The sequence below is a fragment of the Hemitrygon akajei genome, chromosome 32, assembly GCF_048418815.1.
Source record: "Hemitrygon akajei chromosome 32, sHemAka1.3, whole genome shotgun sequence".
Classification (NCBI taxonomy): Eukaryota; Metazoa; Chordata; class Chondrichthyes; order Myliobatiformes; family Dasyatidae; genus Hemitrygon; species Hemitrygon akajei.
This window is the reverse complement of record NC_133155.1, coordinates 6,359,393-6,381,781: the sequence shown is the minus strand read 5'-3', so window position 1 is coordinate 6,381,781 and position 22,389 is coordinate 6,359,393. Positions and strand designations below refer to the sequence as shown.

Below are 22,389 nucleotides of genomic sequence, written 5' to 3'. Positions count from 1 at the left end.
AGACGATGCAACCTGTCAGAATGCGCTCTGGGTATATCTGTAGAAGCTTTCGAGTGTTTTAGTTGACAGATCAAATATCTTCAAACTCCTAATGAAGTATAGCTACTGTCTTGCCTTCTTTATAACTGCATCAATATGTTGGGACCAGCTTAGATCCTCCGAGATCTTGACACTCAGGAACTTGAAGTTGCTCACTCTCTCCACTTTTGATCCCTCTATGAGGACTGGTGTATATTCCCTTGTCTTGCCCTTCCTGAAGTTCACAATCAGCTCTTTGGTCCTACTGACATTGACTGCAAGGTTGTTGCTGCAACGCCACCCAACTAGCTGGTATATCTCCTGTACGCCCTCTCATCTCTATTTGAGAACGATTGCATTATCAGCAAATTTATAGATGGCATTTGAACTATACCTAGCCGCACAGAGATAGGTATAGGGAGAGTAGAGCAGTGGACTAAGCACATATCCCTGAGGTGTGTTAGTGTTGATTGTCAGCGAGGAGGAGATTTTACTACCAATCCATACAGATTGTTGTCTTCCAGTTAAGGGCTCAGGGATCCAACTGCAGAGGAAGGTATGGAGGCCCAGGTTCTGTAGCTTATTGATCAGGACTGTGGGAATGATCGATAAACACTGCGCTGTAGTCAATGAACAGCATCTTGACATAGGTGTTTGTAATGTCTGGGTGATCTAGGGCTGTGTGAAGAGCCACTGAGATTGCATCTGCCACAGCGCTATGTAGCCATAGGCAAATTGCAGTGGGTCCAGGTCCTTATAGGAGTAAGGAGTAACTCCTTGCAGGAGTTGATTCTCTCGAAGCATTTCATCACTGTATATGTGAGTGCTGCTGGTAATAGTCACAAAGGCAGCTCACACTACTCTTCCTAGACACTGGTGTAAATTGTTGCCCTTATGAAGCAGGTGGGAGCTTCTGACCATAGCAATGAGAAGTTGAAAATGTCCTTGAATACTCCCTCCAGTTGGCTGGCACCTTAGTTGATTAATATCAGTGACTTAGAAGGTGCGATTGAAGATTGTACATACTGAAAACAAGTGCTGCTGCTGGAGGAAATGAATGAGTAATCTGCTGGATGTTTTCTCCTTGGTGGTGTTGAGTTCTCTAAATGTCATTGAAGCAGCACTCATATTGATGAAGTGGAGAAGTGCCGTATTCCATCACAATCCAGACTGGTGCTTCATAGATAGTTTAACCGGTTTCTCAGGAGTCAGCAGGTGAATCAGACAACACACACTAAATGCTGGTTGAACACAGCAGGCCAGGCAGCATCTATAAGCATCTATACTGTTGACATTTCGGGCCGAGACCCTTCGTCAGGAATCAGACCCTGTTTTGTGTCAGTCTTGGTGAGGTACAGCCCTCTCCTGGTGGCAGTGGTAATACCATTGAGTAGCAAGGGTAACTTTCTTGTTGGCAGTTTTCATTGCCTAATAGTTTTGTGGCATGGATATCATATTGTATGTTACCCCATGCTTGTAGACAGAAACCTTTTCATTCACTTCAATTGTAAATGTGTACATTCATCAGATAATATCTCCACTTCCTGATCTTGTGATAGAAGGAAAGTAGTTGATGAAGCTGCTGAAGATGGCTAAATCCGGGGCCTTACCTGAGGACCTCTTGTAATGATATCTTGGACTGCAATGACTGACCTACAGCAATCTCAGCCAGATTCCTTTGTTCAAGCCATAGGAATGTTTTTCCCCTTGCTGTCCTTTGACATCATGTTTGTCAGACCTCATTGACGGCACACTCAATTAAACACTCTCTTGTTATTAAGGACAGACGCTGTCACCTCATCTTCTCGACGTTATCTTTCTGGTCCACCGTTGGTCCAAAGCTGTGATGATGGCAAGAATTAAGTAGAACTAGTTATTAGATTATAAGTGCCACTAGATAACCCTGCTGAAAACATCTTTACTGGTGTCCAACAATATCTTTGAACCCCTACTATCAGGCAGGAGGTACCACAGCATCAGGATAAGAACTGTTAGGAGGAGAAGCAGCTTCCCCCCCCACCAGGCCGTATGGTTACTAAACACACTGACAGCACACAGTTCTCAGAGTACGTGAAACACCAGTAGTGTTATTATTTTATTTTTTTATTAGTTTTTTAATACATTTTCTACATAACTACAGATAAAAAAACCCAGATCGAAATGAAGAACATTGATACAGTGCAAAAATAAACATACAATAATAATATGATACAAAGAAAGATAATTGAGAAAGCACCCAAATTGAGGACATGTAAAATTAGTATCCTCCCCAAGCCCCGCAACAAACAAAAAAAAAACTCCAGATCAACCACAACACAGTATAGGGAATATAAATCAGGACAATCAAACCCCCAAAACTGTAAATACACTTAGCAACAGAAGATACTAATGCCTACTACCAACAAAAAAAGGAGCTGAAAGCAAGGGACCGAAAAAAAACCCTAGTCAAGAGGAAGGTTATGAAAGTACTCAATAAAAGGTCCCCAGACCTTATGGAACTTTAAATCCGAATTAAGAACTGAATAATGAATTTTTTCGAGGTCTAAGCAGGCCATAGTATCGTTAAGCCATTGAGCATGCGTGGGCGGGGCAACATCTCTCCATCTAAGGAGGATTAAACGTCTAGCCAGGAGAGAGGCAAAAGATAATATTCGACACTTCGTCGAACTCAGACGTAAATCTGTCTCGCCCCAGAAACCGAACAAAGCAATTAAAGGGTTAGGTTCTAGGTGGTGATTCAGAATATACGATAACGTTATGAAGACATCTTTCCAAAATTTCTCCAAGCTAGGACAAAACCAGTACATATGAATGAGAGAGGCCTCGCCCCTTTTACATTTATCACAAAGCGGACTAATGTTAGGGTAAAATCAAGATAATCTAGATTTAGACATATGGGCTCTATGAACAATCTTAAACTGTAAAAGGCAATGGCGAGCACAAAGAGAGGTTGAATTAACCGATTTGAGAATCGAGTCCCAAGTCTCATCAGATAGGGAGGTATTTAGATGGTGCTCCCATGCCATTTTAATTTTATCCACAGGGGCACATCATAAGGCTGCTAATTTATCATGAATAAATGATATTAAACCTTTACCTAGTGGATTAATAGAAAGAAATAAGTCCATAACATTTTTCTCAGGCATTTCAGGGAAGTTAGGAATTAAAGGAGTAATAAAGTGTCTAATTTGGAGATATCTAAAAAAATGAGCATTGGGCAGATTGAACTTAGCAGAGAGCTGTTGAAAAGAAGCGAAGCGATTATCAATAAAAAGATCTTCAAAATGTCTAATGCCCTTCCTATACCAATCAAGGAATGCTGAGTCATACGTAGTAGGTAAGAAAAGGTGATGATGTAAAATAGGGCTAGAAAGGGAAAAACCATGGAAACCATAAAATTTCCTAAACTGAGCCCATATACGCAAAGTGTGTCTAACAAGAGGATTAACTATTAATCTGGACAAACTACTAGGGAGTACAGAGCCAAGAAGTGCAGAGATAGATAATTCTTTAGTGGAGCTCAACTCCATTGCTACCCAATTAGGGCACTCGGGTTGGCCATGGAAAAAGGACCAAAAGGTAGCACAGCGTATATTGGCTGCCCAATAATATAAACGAAAGTTAGGTAAAGCCATGCCACCCTCTTTTTTAGATTTTTGGAGATAAGCTTTATTAATTCTAGTGCGCTTGTTCTTCCACAGATATGACAAAATAATAGAGTCTAAGGAATCAAAAAAAGATTTAGGAATGAAAATTGGGATTGATTGAAATAAATATAAAAGTTTAGGGAGAACATACATTTTAACAACATTAATACGACCTACCAAAGACATAGAAAGAGGTGACTATGTGTTTAATAGCATATGAAAGATTGGCAAAATTTTCACGAAAGAGATCTTTAAACTTCCTTGTAACTGTAATCCCAAGATAAGTAAATTGATTATGAACTACTTTAAAAGGGAGATCACTAAATGTTAATTCTTGTGCTTCTTTATTAATTGGGAAAAGTTCGCTCTTATGTAAATTGAGTTTATATCCAGAGAGCTGGCTAAACTGGTCAACATTGGAGGTAAGGATGTAGACGGATTTGAGAGAAAAAGTAATAAGTCATCAGCATAAGGAGAAACTTTATGCTCAACACCCCCTCTCCAAATCCCGGTCAGTTCAGGACAATTTCGAAATGCTATCGCCAAAGGTTCTATAGCCAAATCAAAGAGAAAGGGACTTAAAGGGCATCCCTGACAGGTGCCACGTTTGAGGTTAAATAACTGGGATTTCTGAAAATTAGTTAAAACAGAGGCAGTAGGACACAAATACAGCAATTTGATCCAAGAGATAAAACTTTGACCGAAGTCAAATTTTTCTAAAACTGCAAAAAAGGTAGTTCCACTCTATACGATCAAATGCTTTCTCCGCATCGAGGGAAATAACACATTCAGGAATCCCAGTTGGAGGTGAATATAAAATGTTAAATAAGTGCCGCATGTTAAAAAAAGGAGACGGTTTTTAATAAATCCAGTTTGATCATCAGAAATAATAGAGGGAATAACAGTTTCTAATCTATAAGCCAAAACTTTGGCCAAGATTTTAACATCAACATTAAGCAAAGAGATCGGCCTATACGAGGAACACTCTGTTGGGTCTTTACCCTTTTTTAATAAAAGAATAATAGATGCCTCATTAAAAGAGGGTGGCAATTGGCCGTAATTAAACGAGTCAGATAATACTGAGAGTAACTGAGGAGAGAGAAGTGAAGAGAATGATTTATAAAATTCTACGGGGAACCCATCAGGTCCAGGAGATTTCCCTGAAGACAATGCAGAAATTGCAAAAGATATTTCTTCTGATGATATAGGCGCATTAAGTTTGGCTTTAAAATCAGATGAAAGCGAAGGAATATTCAGATTATTTTAAAAATGATCAACAGAGATATTGTCATTCAAAGATTCAGAGGAATAAAGTCGAGAATAGAAATTTTTAAATGCGTCATTGATTTCTAAGTGATCCGATGTAAAGTCTCCATTCACCTTCCGGATCTTTGTAATATGTTGTTTGGCTTTGGAACGCCTCAGCTGATTGGCTAGAAATTTACCAGATTTGTCGCCATGGATATAAAAGCGACTCTTATTTTCAAGAAGCTGGCGCTCGACAGGTTGAGTAGACAGAAGATTAAATTTAGTTTGAAGTTCTACACGCTTCTTGTATAGTTCAGGATTCTTAGTTTGAGCATACAGTTGATCCAAATCTTTAATCTGATTAATGAGGTCTAATCGATCTGCACAGGACTTTCTATTAAGATTTGCTGTATAAGAGATTATTTGGCCCCTCAAATATGCTTTCATGGCATCCCAGACAATCAGGGATGACACTTCAGGTGATGTATTGGTGTTAAAATAAAAGGTTATCTGATCCTTAATAAATTTTAGAAAATCATCATCCGATAATAAAGTCGAATCAAACCGCCAGTGTTTATTCCTCTGAGGGAGACCAGGAAAATTTAAAGACAGAGTGATTGGGGCATGGTCAGAAATCAGTATACTCTGATAATCACAAGAATAGACAAATGGAATGAGTTGATTATCAAGTAAGAAGTAGTCAATTCTAGTAAAGGTATGGTGAACATGTGAAAAAAAGAATAATCTCTCTCAGTAGGATGAAGGAAATGCCATATATCAGAGATACCATAATTACAGAGAAACGATTGAATAGCTAAGGCAGATTTAGTAGGTGGTCTAGTAACAGAGGACGATAGATCCAAATTAGGATCTAACCAACAATTGAAATCACCACCCAGTATAAGAGAGTATGAGTTTAAGTCTGGTAGTGAGGAGAAAAAACGTTCAAAAAAATTAACATCATCAAAATTGGGGGCGTACAGGTTTACTAGTACAACTTTAGTATTATATAGTTTACCAGAAACAATAATAAAATGGCCATTTGTATCAGATATCTTATTATGGAGTTCAAAAGGAATATTTGAGTTAATAAAGATGGAGACCCCCCTAGCTTTGGCGGCAAAGGATGAATGAAAATGCTGACCCGCCCACTTTGACAGAAGCCGGGAGTTATCAAAACAACGAATATGAGTTTCTTGAAGGAAAGCAATGTCAGCTTTGAGTTGTTTAATATGTGAGAAGACCTTCCTTCTTTCAACAGGGTGATTCAATCCCTTTACATTCCAGCTCACAAATTTAAGTGTATTAACCATTATCAATTGTTAGTGCGTAGAAGGCAGCAGGCATATAAAAAGTCAAGCAGTACAGTAACAGTCTGGGAGCAAAAATGTAAACATAGATTCGCAGAATCAAAACAGAAACATGTCCTGAGTAACAAAGACAAGCAAAGGAAACAGTGAGTAGTGTTGGAACTGGAGAATCCACCCCATCCTCGCAACCCAAAACTAGACGGCTACCAAAAAAAGCAGCTAGCTCTACCAAAAAAATTAACCCAAGTACTGTGTCGTTAACAACAGTTCCGTATAAATACTATAGCAAATGGTAACTAGTTTATGCACTAGAAAACATAATAACAAGTAGGAACAACTTCAGCAGAAATATAAGACTTAATACAAAGAAAATCAAAAGAAAACCAAAACTAACCTACCCGCGAAAAATTATAGAAGATCAAAAGAAAAAAAAGGGAGGGAGAAAAGAGGGAAATTATAGATTTGAAGAGAGTACTTATCAACCATTTACAGGAAAAAAAAGGCAAAACTTAAACTATGAATCAACCAACAGGGAGGCCTTCAATAAAAACTCCAAACCTCCAAAACAAGTTAAAGTCAATTGTAGATCTCTATAGATAAAGTTATACAAGAATAAAATAGATTACACAAGTACAATCTAAACGTCCGCAGGGAAACATTAAACTCGGATTATCTATTTAGAAAAAACGCACCAGGTCCAGGGAGAGATTGTCTACAACCCTTAGAGTTTCAATAGATAATGTCTGACTTATTCAAGTACAGTCTGGGTTCAGAAAAAATAGCTTTACTACGAGAGGTACTTATCTACCATTTTAGAAGGTCAGACCGGGTTCCTAAGAAGACGGGATGGCCGGAAGACTTCCAACAAATGCCTCAGCATCCTTCACTGATTTAAACCACTTATATTCTCCAGTAGTAAGCGTAATTCGAAGGTTGGCTATGTTCCGAAGGGAGGGTCTAAGACCACAATCAAAAAGCACTTTCATTACACCTTTAAACTCAGCACGCATCTTCAGAACCTGGGGGGCAAAATCCTCCACAAAGCGAATGACTGTATTTTGAAAAGCAAAAGTACCTCTGCGGCGTGCCTCCATGATCAAACGGTTTTTCACCTGGTATTGATGAAAGCACAAAATTACCGGCCGTGGGCGGGAACCCAGAGTTGCACGGGGAACGTAGATCCTGTGTGCCCTTTCAAGCTCAGGTGGAGTCGGGAGAAATTCTTTCCCAAAAATCTCACAGAGAAAGTCGGAAAAAAAATTCACGGGAGAGCCCTGTTCGGTGGCCTCTGGCAAACCGAGAATTTGTAGATTACAACGTCTGCTCCGGTTTTCAAGATCCACCATTTTGGAAAAAAGTTTACAATTCTGCTGCTCTAGGCTGGAGCAGAGAGTCTCGAGATATTGAACACAGCGTTTTAAATCTTCAGAAGTTGAGTCGATGCGAGATAAATATTCAGCATGTTTGTCCACTCTAGCGTTGATCCGATCCAATTTGACATCCAGCTGGTTGAAAGTAGTTCTAAATTCCTTTAAAATATCTTGTCGATGCTGTTCCAAAGCAGCGAAAATGTCAGCCGGCAAATCCGTAGAAGTTTCCTTTTTACCCGGTTTTAGTACTTTTGTTAAGCATTATAAGATAGATGTGTTCGCAGGCAAGTAAAAGAAACCTAATAAAATACCTAACTAAGGTTTAAGAATGGAGACATATAGTGCAAAGGTAGGGAGAATGACGGAGCAAAAGTTCGGAGCAGCTAAACAGTCGTCATCTTACCGGAAGTCCACCTGTAGTGTTAAACTGTTTACTTTTTAACTTGTGTCGCAAATGCACTGTTTGTTAATTTACGGGGGGCGGGGGTGACATTGGTGTAATTTTCCATAGTACCAGGTAAATACCCAAACAAGTTGCTTGGAGATGTGGCTAGTTATGAAGCGCATCTTTTCAGTACTGCAGCTAGAATGCTGTGATTGCTGTTCAATATGGCTGGCAAGAAGGGAATTTTAGACAGCATTTAGATCAGAGCCTGAATTCACAAGTTTCATGTTGGATGATTGAACTGAAATTGTTACAAATCTGAAAGTTGCTACCCTTTATTTTTCCCATGTGAGAAAAGTATTTAATAAGACAATTAAAACCTGATGTGATCCTCTGGTGATACTTCCATTTCTTCATTGGTGACTTGTGCTCTCTTCCAGGTAGTTCACAGAGACCTGAAGCCAAGTAATATCTTGTATGTAGATGAATCAAGTAATCCGGAATCTATCCGAATCTGTGACTTTGGTTTTGCTAAGCAGCTTAGGGCTGACAATGGTCTCCTCATGACTCCATGCTATACAGCCAACTTTGTTGCCCCAGAGGTGAGTATTATTTACAGCATTTTAATGCTATGTGATGCCATTGCTGGGTGCCATGCCGTATGACGTGGAAGACCATGGTCTCATGACCATGATTGCTCTTGGTAAATTTTTCTACAGAGGTGGTTTGCCATTGTCTTCTGGGCAGTGTCTTTACGAAACAGGTGACCCCAGCCATTGTCAATACTCTTCAGAGATTGTCTGCCTGGTGTCAGAGGTTGCAAAATCAGGACTTGTGATATGCACTGGCTGCTCGTACGACCATCCACCACTTGTTCCCATGGCTTCACGTGATCCTGATCAGGGGTTAAGCAGGTGCTGCACCTTGCCCAATGGTGACCTGCAGGCTAGTGGAGGGAAGGAGCGCCTTTGGTAGACACGAATCTCCACCCCATCACCTAACTTAATAACATTACGTCGTAATATTTCATTATACATGAAATGCTGATCCATTTGCAATGAATTTGTATTTCACAACTTTTATGTTATTTTGTTTGCTACCTTTTGTCTAATTGCCCTCGTTACAAGGAAGCAAATTTGCAGGTTTGGCGAGTGAGGGAGAAGGCACTGATTACACTGATTTGTTTTAAACTTCTGGATCGGGACTACATTCTTCTGACAGATGTCAACAACTGATCCTCAAATGAAATCAAAAATATAGTTGTCAAAACAGGAATAGTGCAGCATGTATTTGGGACCCGAGGATTGGGTTGAAAAGACTTCAGCTTCTGACCAATTTGTTTAGAATTGTTGGTGCAGAGGAAATGATTATTTTTTGCAATCTGTTAAATTATTTCTATTGTATTGTAAAATGCATCTAGCAAGATTCCTGTGATGCTCGTAACAGTAGATAGGAAGTGAATCTGGAATATGTCATCATTTTTCTGCCCTGTCACTCCGTGTTAGTTGAATATTTGAACAGCTTTATTTGGAGATGTTATCTGTCATAACACCAACGAATGAACATTTAAATAGAAGTGTTCTGTGTTGCAGGTTCTCAAACGCCAAGGATACGATGAAGGTTGTGATATTTGGAGTCTGGGCATTTTGCTCTACACCATGTTGGCTGGGTGAGTTACCACTTTCCATTGTTTATGGTGACTGTTAGGTCAAAAATCAATGTAATCCTGCTGTATCTGTACTGTGCAAATACACTTTCAATGCAAGCAGTAGTAAGATTACTCCAATAATTCTCCTATAAATTGCAACTTTATTCCCTGGCTTTCTTTGTATGGCCTATTGAGCTGACTGCAGCTGTACTGCATCCTTTACTATGTGTCAGCCTGGTTTGGATAATAATACTTTGTTGTCTGACACACAGGTTTTATGTCCTCATTATAATTTATTCCTGAGCACCACATCCAATATGACAGTTGAGTTGAAGTTTACATGAGACATGAAGTTGAAGCCCTTTTGAATTAAGAATCGGGTGTAATATCACCAACATATGTCATGAAATTTGTTGGTTTTGTGGCAGCAGTACAATGCAATACAGTCACAGGAAAACAACTGTGAATTACAGTAAATATATATATATATATATATATATATATGTGTGTGTGTGTGTGCGAAAAGAGGAAAGAAGTAGCGAGGTGGTGTTCATGGGTTCAGTGTCCATTCGGAAACTGGATGGCAGAGAGGAAGAAGCCAATGAGTCTTAACAATATTCAAAGTCCAAGGAGATTGTCTGATGTCTCACCAACATTCTGTTGTGAAGTTAGCACCACCACGGTAATGTAGTGGTTAGGGTGACCCTATTACAGCTCAAGGAGTAGGAGTTTGGAGTTTAGTTCTGATGCCATCTGTAGGGAGTGTGTACGTCCTTCCCGTGAAGAGTGTGTGTTGTCTCCGGGTGCTCCGGTTTCTTCCCACAATCCGAAGGCGTACAGTTTAATGGGTTAATTTGGTCATTTTAAGATGTCCTGTGATTAGGCTAAGGTTACATAGGTGGGATGCTCTTTGGGCCAGAAGACTCTATTCCTCGCTTGTACCACTAAATAGCTATTAAAATAAAACAGATAATTTAAGCCTTGCCACATTATAGTGTAAGTTTGCGGTGGACAAACTGCCTGTTTCTCTTTCCTGTATGAGTAATTTGTGTAAAGCATTTGGAGGTGATAAGAATGTAAATGTTTTTAATCATTTGCTTTTCAAAAAGAACCCTGACAGTAGACTTGAATTCTAATTTTTTTTCTGCGTGATATTTATCTACAGTGCAATGTGCATTTCAGGATTCATGAGAGGGAGTGTTAACAAGGCAGATGAATTTCTAGATTGTAGAAATAATGTTTCTATTTTAATCTATGTTTGGTTAAACTGCTGCTTAAAAGGCTGAACTTTCCAATTCTATTAATAACCATGTGACTAAGACTATTATGTCCTGCTGCAAAGATGGGGTCATCATAAAGATACGGTACCTGCAAATTTATATTCAGGTTCGGTTTTGCGATAATGAGATATCTCAGTTAGACCTTTGTAGACCAAAAGAAAACTGTAAATTTAAAGTAGTGCGATAAAGGTCGGCTTTCAAACTAAGTGAAGCATTAATTTCACTTATCTTCCATTATTATCTGAAATTAAAAAGCAGTGGTTTAGCTGTAAAGTATTTAACTAAAATCAGCACTTAGTACAAAATGAGCAGCATATTTAACCATAAGACATAGGAGCAGAATTAGGCCATTCAGCCCATCAGTCTGATCCATCATTCAATTATGGCTGGTTTATTATCCCTCTCAACCCCAGTCTCTTGCCTTTTCCTCATAACCCTTGACGCCTTGACTAATCAAGAAAATATCAACCTCCGCTTTAAATATACCAATGACTTGGCCTCCATGGCCGCTTGTGACAATGAATTCCACAGGCATACTGCCCGCCGGCTAAAATGTTTCCTCATCTCTGTTCTAAATGGACATCCCTCTATTCAAAGGCTGTGTCCTCCGGTCCTAGACTACCCCACTATAGGGAACATCCTCTCCACATCCACTCCATCTATATTTGATAGGTTTCAGTGAGATTCCCCTCATTCTTCTAAACTCCAGTGAGTGCAGGCACAGAGCCATCAAACATTCCTCATATGTTAGCCCTTTCATTCCTGGAATCATCCTCGTGAACCTCCTCTGGACCCTATCCAATGCCAACACAACTTTCCTTCAATAAGAGGGCCAAAACTGCTCACGGTATGCCATCTGATAACAACTGCGTGACTTAGTTTCTTTTGATTTATTTTCAATAATTTTTTGGTGTTTAGAGAGACAGGGCATAAATGGTTGAGACTCTGCTGTGGGTGAAATGGTGGTTTGGTGTCTGGGTAAGAGACTGATGTTGTTTCCAGGAGATGATTAAGAGATTACCCTGCAGAGCACTTTTATGTTTAGTGGTGTCTGAGTGTACCCTTGCTATTTTCAATTGCAATGTTGCCCATCGTTAAGGAACAGCGTTACCCAGGACATGCCTCCTTCTCATTGCTGCCATCAGGGAGGAGGTACAGGAGCCTGAGGGCACGCACACAGCGATTCAGGAACAGCTTCGTCATCTTTCATCTCTGCCATCAGATTTCTGAATGGACAATGAACCCATGAACACTACCTTTCTATTTTTCTTCTCTTTCTTTGCACTACTTATTCAATTTATTTTTTTAAATTTAGTTTAAATTGTGTATTGAAAGTTACTGCTGCCAGCATGAAACAACAAATGTCATAACGTACTGTAAACCGATGATATTAAACCTGATTTTGATTCTAATTCCAATATCAGGCTGTTAAAGCTGCTGCATATTTTGCTAGAACAGAACTTTGCTTTTTTAACTGATGCCTTCTGTCTTTGGTCATTTTAAACCAGGTATACCCCATTTGCTAATGGCCCAGATGACACGCCCAGTGAGATTCTGGCCAGGATTGGGAGTGGTCGCTACAATCTACAGGGTGGGAACTGGGACAAAGCCTCTTCTGCTGCAAAGGTCAGTTTAATTTTTTTTTTAATTAAGTCTTTACAACACTGAAGTTGACTAACCTTCTGTGTTATCTAGAAAAAAGGTGCATGTTTCTCAGCTATCTGGGTTGTCTAAGAAAATTGTAGGTGATGCACAGGCAACTGAAGATGAGGGAGAATCATCATGTTCCAGATGTGCATTGACATTGTATGCTGGCATATTGAAAAGGCTGGAATTGAATGATGATTAAATCCCTGGGAGCTGATGACAGCTTCTTGGAGGTTTGCCTCCCTTTTCGGTATTGTCTTCCTTGATCACTGTTCAAAGACCATGAGACATAGTAGCAGAATTAGGCCATTCAGCCCGTTGAGTCTGCTCCGCCATTCCATCGTGGCTGATCCCAGATCCCATGATGTTCTACGCTACATCTATGTTCGTAGTGCTTAGAAGACAGAACAGTGGTGCACAGGACCAGGCCTCTGCCTGCCAATCACATCTGCGCCAACCATGTCAGTCTAATACCACCAGCCCACACGTGGTATGTTTCCCTCTATTCCTTTTTCATCTGCCTGTTTAAGTGCCTCTTAAATATTTCTATCATGTCTGCTTCTACAACCTGCCTTGGCACCTACATCTCTGTTTATGTATCAAAAAACAACTTGTTTCACACATCTCCTTTAAATTTTCTCTCTTCACTTTAAACCTCTGCTCTCCACTTGATATTCTCACTCTGGGAAAACCCATAACCACCTGTGCCTCATCTTGCCCTGTCTATACCTCTAGCAATTTGATCAACCCCCTCCGAAGTTTACAAATACACATTTTACTGGTTGCAATCACGTGCAAGCCCTCGCTCCCCGTTGACCCCATCTTGCCACACTGCTGGTCAGATTGGTAATTTTGTTCGGGTCCTCTTTTATAGTGGTATTGTCTACATTTCTCCCTTCTGAGCCCCAGATTGGCATTGTCATCATTATCTGTCATGTCACATGATGTGGGTGATCATGGTCTTCCCTTTATTCGTGACTATGATTGTTCTGGGCACACTTTTCTACAGAAGTGGTTTGCCATTGCTGCCTTCTGGGCAGTGTCTTTACAAGATGGGTGACCCCAGCCATTATCAAAACTCTTCAGAGATTGTCTGCCTGGTATCTGGTCGCATAACCAGGACTTGTGATACATACTAGCTGTTCATACACCATCCACTACCTGCAGTCATGGCTTCACGTGACCCTGATCCTGGAGGTGGGGGGTGCGGGAGGGCTAAGCAGGTGCTACACCTTGCCCAAGGGTGACCTGCAGTCTAGCAGATGGAAGGAGCACCTTACACCTCCTTTGGTAGAGCCATATCACCACCCCAAATTATAGAACTTTGTAATTACCTTCCTTAAATGGTTCTGTTGTTCCCTTTGTGGCCCAGCGTATAGCTCATCCCCAATTAACCTTGTGACTGCTCTGCTCATTTACCTTCCTTGGCCCAGTGTTAGTTTGTGTCTGATATTTCTTCATGGAGGTGCTTTGAGTTGTATAAGTGCAACAAGTATAAGTTTCTCTTTTAATCCAATTCCTTGAGTAAATTTCTTGTTGAATGACAAATTTAATATTGCTCCTTTCAGTTAACTCATCCATGCATTGCAATATTCCTTATTGACAGGACCTTGTGTCCAAGATGTTGCATGTTGACCCACACCAACGCCTCACAGCAAAACAAGTCCTGAAACATCAATGGATCGTGAACCGTGATCAGCTGCCAAAGAGCCAGCTTGCCCGGCAGGATGTCAAGCTCGTTAAAGTAAGTTGTCTATTGTTGTGGACAAGCAGTTAGTTACGGAGTCATACAGCATGTGAATATTTCTAACCACACCACATCCATGCTGGCCAGCAGGCAGCCATCTATATTAATCCAGTCTTCCAGCGTTCAGCCCCTGCCCACCTATGCCAGGGCAAGTTAATTGCTTGTCTAAGCACCTCTTAAATGCTATCAGCAACTCTGCTCTCTCCACTCTCTCCAGCAATTTGTTTCAGGTACTCACCACTCTAGGTGGAAAAAGCAGCCCCCCTTCCCCCCCCCCCCAGGGCTCATCTCTAAACCATTTACCCATTACTTTAAATTTGTCCTCAAGTTTTAATTGCCTCCAATAAGGGTAATAGTTTCCTGCAAAGTCTAGGTCTAGCCTAGACTAGACAGGTCTAGCCTCCACTCTCTGCTCCGCCACTGAAATGCCCCATCCCTGGCAACGTGTGAATGTGTACCAGCTCCACTGCTATCACATCTTTCCTGTGGTGTTCTGACTACAGCTACACACAGTACTGCAGCTGAAGTCTGACTGTCTTTAAAAATCTGGGACGTAACCTCTTTGCTGTTGTGTTCAATGCCCCAACTATTGAAAGCCAGTACCCATTATGCTGCCTTAAACATGTTGCCTCCCCACACTGCCACCTTTACAGATCTTTAGATTAGCATAGTGATCCAGCTGTATCATAGGTACTAGCATTCCCACCATCAGGAAAATCTTTAAAAGGCGATGCCTCAGTAAGGCGGCATCTAGCATGAAGGATCCCCACCATCCAAGACGTCCTCTTCTCATTACTAACATTAATATGAGCTACAGTAGCTTGAAGACACACACTCAACATGTTAGGAACGGTTTCTTCCCCTCCATGAACACCAGCTCAATATTTTGCTCTCTTTTTGCATTATTTATCTATGTATACTTATTGTAATTTATAGTAACTTCTTTGTATCATACTATACTGCTGCTGCAAAACGAATCAAATATCTTGCCATAATACTCAGTGGCTACTTTCTTTTGGGTACACCTGAACACCTCGTTAATGCTAATATCTAATCAGCCAATCATGTGGCAGCAACTCAATGCATAGAAGCACACAGACGTGGTCAAGAGGCTCTGTTGTTCAGAGCAAACATCAGAATGGGGAAGAAGTATGATCTAAGTGACTTTGTCTGTGCCAGAGTGGGTGGTTCGAGTATCTCAGAAACTGCTGATCTCCAGGGATTTTCCATCACAACAACTCTATAGAGTTTACAGAGAATGTTGCAAAAAAACACATCATCCAGTGGGTGTCATTTCTGTGAGTGAACATGCCTTGTTCATGACAAAGGCCAGAGGAGAATGGCCAGATTGGTTCAAGCTGGTAGAAAGATGACAGTAACTCAAATAACCATGCATTACGACAGTGGTGTGCAGAAGAGCATCAAAACGAAGTGGATGGGCTCCAGCAACAGAACACACACTCGGTGGCCATGATATTAGGTACAGCAGAGCATGAACACACACTCGGTGACCACCTTATCAGGTGCAAAAGATACCTTTAGACGGGGTAAATGCAAACTGGCTTTTTTCACTGAGGTTGGGTGGGGCTACAACTCAAGGTAATGAGTTGAGGGGAAAAGGCAAAAAGTTTAAGGAGAACATGAGAGAAACCTCTTCATCCAGAGGGATGTAGGAATGTGGGATGAGCTGCCAATGCAGGTGGGCTTGATTTCAATGTTTAAGAGAAGTTTGGATAGATATGTGGATGGTAGGGGTATGGAGGGCTATGGTCCCGGAACAGGTCGATGGGAGTTTAAATGGTTTGGCAGGGCCAAAAGGCCGTTTCTGTGCTGTACTTTTCTATGACTCTATGATAAAGTGGCCACTGATTGTGAATCAATGATAATAGCCCAGATCTGATTCTAAGTTCTCTCTGTTCCTCAGTACTCCCCAGGATCATGATATGTCCTAGCAACATTGGTACTCCCAAAGTATATTGCCTCACTGAATTAAACTTCATCTCCCATTCTCAGTCTGTTTCACTCACACATCAATATATCCTTCTAGCCTAAGCTTATCTTCTGCACTGATGTTTATTCCACCAACCGTGGTGTCATTTGTGAATCTGCATGTCTCCTACATCCATATCCGGTTCTTTCAAGTGGAGGGTACATTCTTCCGAACTCCATCTCTGTAATCTTACTGTTGTCTTCTCACCTACTTCAGGGGCATTAGTGTAATCAGGGGCAGGGGTTCATGCATTTCCATTTATGGCACAGTACTGATTATGTGCACCAGAATCCTCCTGTCTGACCATGCTTCTTCACTATACATGATTTGTCAGTACATATGCGAAGCAAACATGAGGACGGTTCTGCTAGTTACACCAGTCAGGTGCTTTGGTATTTCTGGCCACTTCATAGAAGTGCGAGTTCAAAGTAAATTTATTATCGAAGTGCGAATGGCACCGTATACAATGCTGAGATTCATTTTCTTGCAGGCATACACAGTAAATCTGAGAAACATCATAGAGTTGATGAAAGATTGCACCCAACAAGACAAATTAGAAATGTACGAAAGCCAAAAAACTGTACAAATACAAAGAGAAAGAAAGCAAAAGAAGTAATAATAGTAAATAATTAATTAAGCAATAAATATCGAGAACTTGAGAGTGTTCGACAGTGAGTCCATAGATTGTGGGAACACATCAGTGATGGAGCAAGTGAACTTATCTCCTCTGGTTCAAGAGCCTGATAGTTGACTGGTAACTGTTCCTGAACATGGTGGTGTGAGCCCTGAGGCTCCTGTACCTCTTTCCTGATGGCAGCAGTGAGAAAAGACCATGGCCTGGGTGATGGGTGTCCACTGCTTCCTGTGATAGCAAGTCATGTAGACGTGCTCAGTGCTTCACCTGTGCTGGACTGGGTCATATCCCCTACTTTTTGAAAGCATTTGGCATTGGTGTTTCCATACCAGGCCTCGATGCAGCCAGCCAGTATATTCTCCACTGCACATCGATAGAGGACTGTCAAAGTTTCAGATGGCATGTCGAATCTTCGCAGACTTATAAGTAAAGGCACTGCCGTGTTTTCTTCGTAATGTCACTTCCTTGCTGGACCCAGGACAGGTCCTCTGAAATAATAACACTAGGGAATTTAATGTTTCTGACCCTCCCCACCTTTAATCCCCTGATGAGAACTGCCTCGTGGACTTTTGGGTTCCTCCTCCTCAAGTCAATGATCAGCTCCTTGGTCTAGCTGACATTTGAGTGAGAGGCCATTGTACTGATTCATCAACGTAAAGGAGGTTGGAAAATCTGGCTGAGTGGTTACTGCAGTGCTGGTCTGGCATGAATCCTTTTCAGTCCCTGGTTTGATATGTACACCCTGAAGAAAATTTACGTAATACTCAGCTGAAATGTGTCACTAGATTGTAATGTTCATTTACCCATTATCAGTGTGTTAGATTTGTGAGTTGTGTCCAAAGGAAGAAAATACTTGATGTCACTTAGCACTTTTGTGCAAAGGTGCGTCAAAAATCAGGCTTACTAAAATTAGTGAAAATAGTGAAAAGAAAACTGCCAGTACTTACAAAAAGATATCGAGCAGTGAACAATAACAGCTCCATACTTGTCAAGCGTGAACTCTTGGCAGTGAGTCTTCCCCTCTCTCCTCCCACCCTGGGAGTGAAGAGCCCTGTTTATTAGGCACCAGGATATATTATCTTTAATTACCAACATGGTTAACTTAAAACTACACAGGAATTAGAATATGATGCACTCCACAATGTAGTTACAATCGTATTACAAAATAAGCAGAAGTATACAAACAACATATACTTAATTATGCATCCTGATCACTACCCGTGTATGGTGGGAAAGGCATCATAAAGCCAACCCTTTAGGACCCTTACTAGAACATACTGGAGAATTAATTAAAGTGTGCACTGTTTGTGTGTGTGAATGAGCATTTATAAGGAGTGTTTACTGAGTACTCTCCAAAACAGTGTTAATAGAGGCAAGTAACTATGCAATATCATGTGCTTTGTCCTGTAAATTGTTTCCAGATTGTGCACTAGAATTATGATTTCTTCTACCTAGGGGGCGATGGCTGCCACATTTTCCGCCTTGAGCAGTTCTCCACCAGCACCGAAACTGGAGTCTGTGAAGGCATCGACTTTGGCTCAACGCAGAGAACTTAAAAAACTGCCGTCCACGTCACTGTAATTCAGAATTGGCGCCTACAGCTCATTGCAAATTTACATCACTCGGGGGGGGGGAAAGCTGAATTATGTGCACAGTCATAAGAGTGACCCTCCAAGATGTGGGCAATTCATAAGAGTTTGGAGCTTTGGGAATTCGTGGGGCAATTTTGCAGAACATGAGAAATAAGTAACGGAATGGAGCTGAAGGCACCTGACACCATCATGTGAAGTAATTTGCTTACAACTTTGATACAGAATTTTAAACATCTTGCACTATTTTTTTGGTGAAAACCATCATGAGCTGTCAGGAAGCTTTGAATTCTTTGAATATTTATTGTGGATTTTTAATGCCTTGAAAGACATGGGGGGGGGAAGCAGGACTTTTTAAGGTGGCTATGAGCATGTTTGGGGTGCAAATCATGCAAAGCATAATAGCTGGGTTGTTATCAAGCCAAATCTCAGGTTCAGAGAATGCGGCAACATTCCTCAGAGCTTTGAAGATTTTAAACTAATGATTGTACTTAAAGGTTCATCATTGTTCAAGTCTTTCGTGTTGTATTATTCTTCTCTCCAATGCCGTAACTAAATATTTGCATCATAAATCATGCCACCAGCAATTAAATGTGGTAAAAGCTTTATTATGTGCCCCGAAAATCAGTTTATAGCTGCTTTGACTTCTTTTTCCCAATCCTAGGATTATGCAAACTAAATGCACAGTAACTGAAAAGCTGTATTGTAATATCTTAATCAGCCACTGAATCTACCCAAATCCTTAGATTGCATATGTAAAACAAGCATCAAAATGCTTAAAGGCAACAAGTCAGCTGTTTAAAACATCTGCAGAACTCTATACCAACAGGTTATGATGCTATTCGAGAGAGATTTACCACTCAGTGTGGTACTTCCAAATACCATAATTATTTATTAACCATTTACTTGTCCCATAGGCAGTGCTTGAATTCTGCTTCTGGACAGATTAAGTATCCTGACATTGCCAGTATCTCTCTGATTGTATACCTGAATATTGTCTCCATCTGGAGTAACTGTATTAAGTAGTGGCAGTACCATTCTAGAGTGATGTCTGACAGAACCTGGAGGTGATTACATTTTGGGCAGGGACTATAACAGCAATGTGTGTGTGTCCCAGCTATATGTACATATGGGATAAATATGTATTGGTGTGATTGTGTGACTGAGGAGTGATATATCAGGACTGATTTCAGCATATGGGAGTGTAATTACTTGGAATGATAATGCATTTAACTGTGGTTGTACTAAGATTGATATTATATCTGGAGTACATGTAACCAGTATGATTGCGGATCCAGGGCATGTCAGCATCTGCAGTGTTTGTATTCCAACTAGAATAGTTAGTGGTTTTGGTAATAAAGATGATAAGTAGTTAACTTAATTAAAATACTTTTCACTGTTCGGTCTTTGATAGGAAGCTTTTATCTAATGGCAAAGCAACTAACTCTTCAAATAGAATAGTTCACTCCTCTCTTCCTAACATTATGATCCTAAGAGGCAATAGCATCAGTTAGACAGATGGCATGATAAATTGAAAATTCTGTTTGCATTAGATCAAGCATAAAGCATATCAGTATGTCATAGTGTTAGGGTGTAGTCCAAGCTGGGCTGATCATTTTAAGGCAGTGTATACAATGTATGTAAACATTTATATTGAACCTAAAAGCACATTAGATTGTTGGGTTCCATGTAGTTTGATTATCTTATTCTGTGAAATAATGTACTTGTATATTTTCCATATACTGAACCACCAAAAGAGAGCTTATACCTCCAACACGTGTTTCCCTGAAGTGGAGATGCACCTCTTCAGGACACTGTCCGTCTTAGAACTAACTTTAATTGCTATTTGAAGAAAAGTAAATCTCCCAAGTGGTTGATATTCAAAAAGTGTTTTCAGAGACTATTATTAATATGATTGCACAAAGTGTAGAGATTTGAAAAATCCCATGCAAAGTAATTTTTATACTATTTGCAGTGTTATTCTGTGGCTGCCATGGTTAAATAGCTCTGTTGTGTAGCTGTGACATGTATCTCACCATATAATTTTCTGGCTGCAGGATCATTCAATCTGTTTCGCTTCTCATTGCAGGAATTATCTTTTTGCTCCATTGCTGCACAATCTGAGAGTCTTTAAGTTTAAAAGAGAATCAGATTTAGTAAGAAGGATATTTCGTCATTTCTCCATTTCTGCAAATGTCGCTGCAGTATTTTCTTAAGAGCCATGCAGAAATTTGGTCAGTGCTGTAGAACTGGAAATTAACTTCTCCAAAGTTGAAATATGATAACAACCTTTGAGTTGTTTCATGTGCCTCCACAAGTTCAAATGGGCATCTCTGGGCATAAATTGCCTTTGTGTTTCTGACATAGCTTCTGCATTAGTTGTGCATCAAATGCCATCATTTTTCATGCAGTGATCTTTTTAGAGGATTTCTGGCAAAACTGGTCAACATTTTCCCAAGAGAGACCATGCTTGCATTTTCCCAGTGCAAAGCTTTGCTGATGCTTAGCTGGACTGAGACTCCATGAAGTTAATTCCAATGTTTACTCTTTATCCTTCATTACCCTACCTGACCATACTAACTTCACATAGACTTCTCCCAACCTCCTGGCTCCATGCGTTCATTGGCACTTGCCTCTAATTCTCATTACCTTTTCCTTCCAATCAGCTGTGGATGCAACATCTCAGATAGCTAGATCTCCAAAACCTTTGCCTCGCCAACCCCTGGCTTCCCCAAACACACTCCTCTATTGCCTCTTGTATTCCTACATCTCTCATCTTCAACCAGTGGACAAGAAGGCCCCTTGGGTCTGATGGGGCCATATCTCAAAACCATCCGTGCTAACTTTCCATTCCCCACTGTAGATCAGACTTCCAGTGCAGCTCCGCGACACTCTCATCTCGACTCCAACAGCACTTCTGATGCAGCTGAAGAAAAATTACTTGGAGCCATTGTGTATACTGAGAGGTGGTTCTGATCCTGCGTTCTCTGGTGTTAATGCTACAGATAATCAGTGGGGTTGAATTTCATTGCATTCTGCATTTCCTGTATAAATTAGCATTATTTTGCTTTCAGGTGTTTGTTTTTTTTTGTTTGCTGAGTAGAACTGCAAGAGGCTGGTGTGTGGAGTAAGCAAGGTGTAATTTCTGCAACTTGCAATCAACTTTAATGTTCTCATTAAAATTATTGGATAAAATTTAAAGATTCAAAGGATGTAACATTTTCTATCATTTGAAATGAAATATTGATTTTGTAATTTGTTCTTGTAATTCTAAGTTTTGAATATCTCTGCTGCATTATCAGAGGTCTATACTGCATAACTGAATAAACAGCAGACCTGCACTGACTGGGCTTCATCAATCTCTTCCATTTTTGAAATAATTGATGGTAATACATAACCGAAATTGTAGTCTAACCTCAGCAAAGACAAGGAACAAATAATCTTGATTTGTAAAGATTGGTTATGGAATGGCAATGACAGAGGTAAGGATCTGGTCACAGTCTTGCTGTCAGAGAAAGGTCGTTGTTAAGAGAATCATATTTTCATTTTCAAGGATTCAGTCACGCCACCACGATTGGCCAGAACAGACTGAAATAACAGCAACATCTTTCACTTGAGCAGTGAATTTAGTGTACTTCCTGAACTAAACTGGTTCCAGAATATTGCTTTGGGAAGCAAAAACCTAATTTCTGATGTTGCTTTTATTGCGGAAGGTTTTATCAATGATCTCATGTTGCTTTGGAAGAACTGTGTTATGTCTGTTTGATTCAAACATGATGGTGGAAAACCACTGTTCGATTGATGAATGTCTGAAAACGACAATTATTGGTGTTTTCAAAGCAACTGCCCATCCCAAGGAAGCACATTGGTTTTCCT

The 22,389-nt window shown here is 40.3% G+C and overlaps 1 protein-coding gene across 6 annotated transcripts in view; it reads left to right on the top strand.

The window, feature by feature from the left end:
- rps6ka1 (ribosomal protein S6 kinase a, polypeptide 1) overlaps positions 1–21,863 on the top strand; it is a 165,485-nt gene extending 143,622 nt beyond the window's left edge. For all 6 annotated transcript variants that reach the window (XM_073034406.1, XM_073034403.1, XM_073034409.1 and 3 more), the window contains 5 exons: positions 8,419–8,580; positions 9,571–9,647; positions 12,415–12,532; positions 14,160–14,297; positions 18,380–21,863. In XM_073034406.1, the coding sequence (XP_072890507.1) occupies positions 8,419–8,580; positions 9,571–9,647; positions 12,415–12,532; positions 14,160–14,297; positions 18,380–18,505 (621 nt within the window). In that variant the 3' untranslated portion in view covers positions 18,506–21,863. The remainder of the gene's footprint in view (positions 1–8,418; positions 8,581–9,570; positions 9,648–12,414; positions 12,533–14,159; positions 14,298–18,379) is intronic.
- The last annotated feature ends 526 nt before the right edge of the window (positions 21,864–22,389 follow it).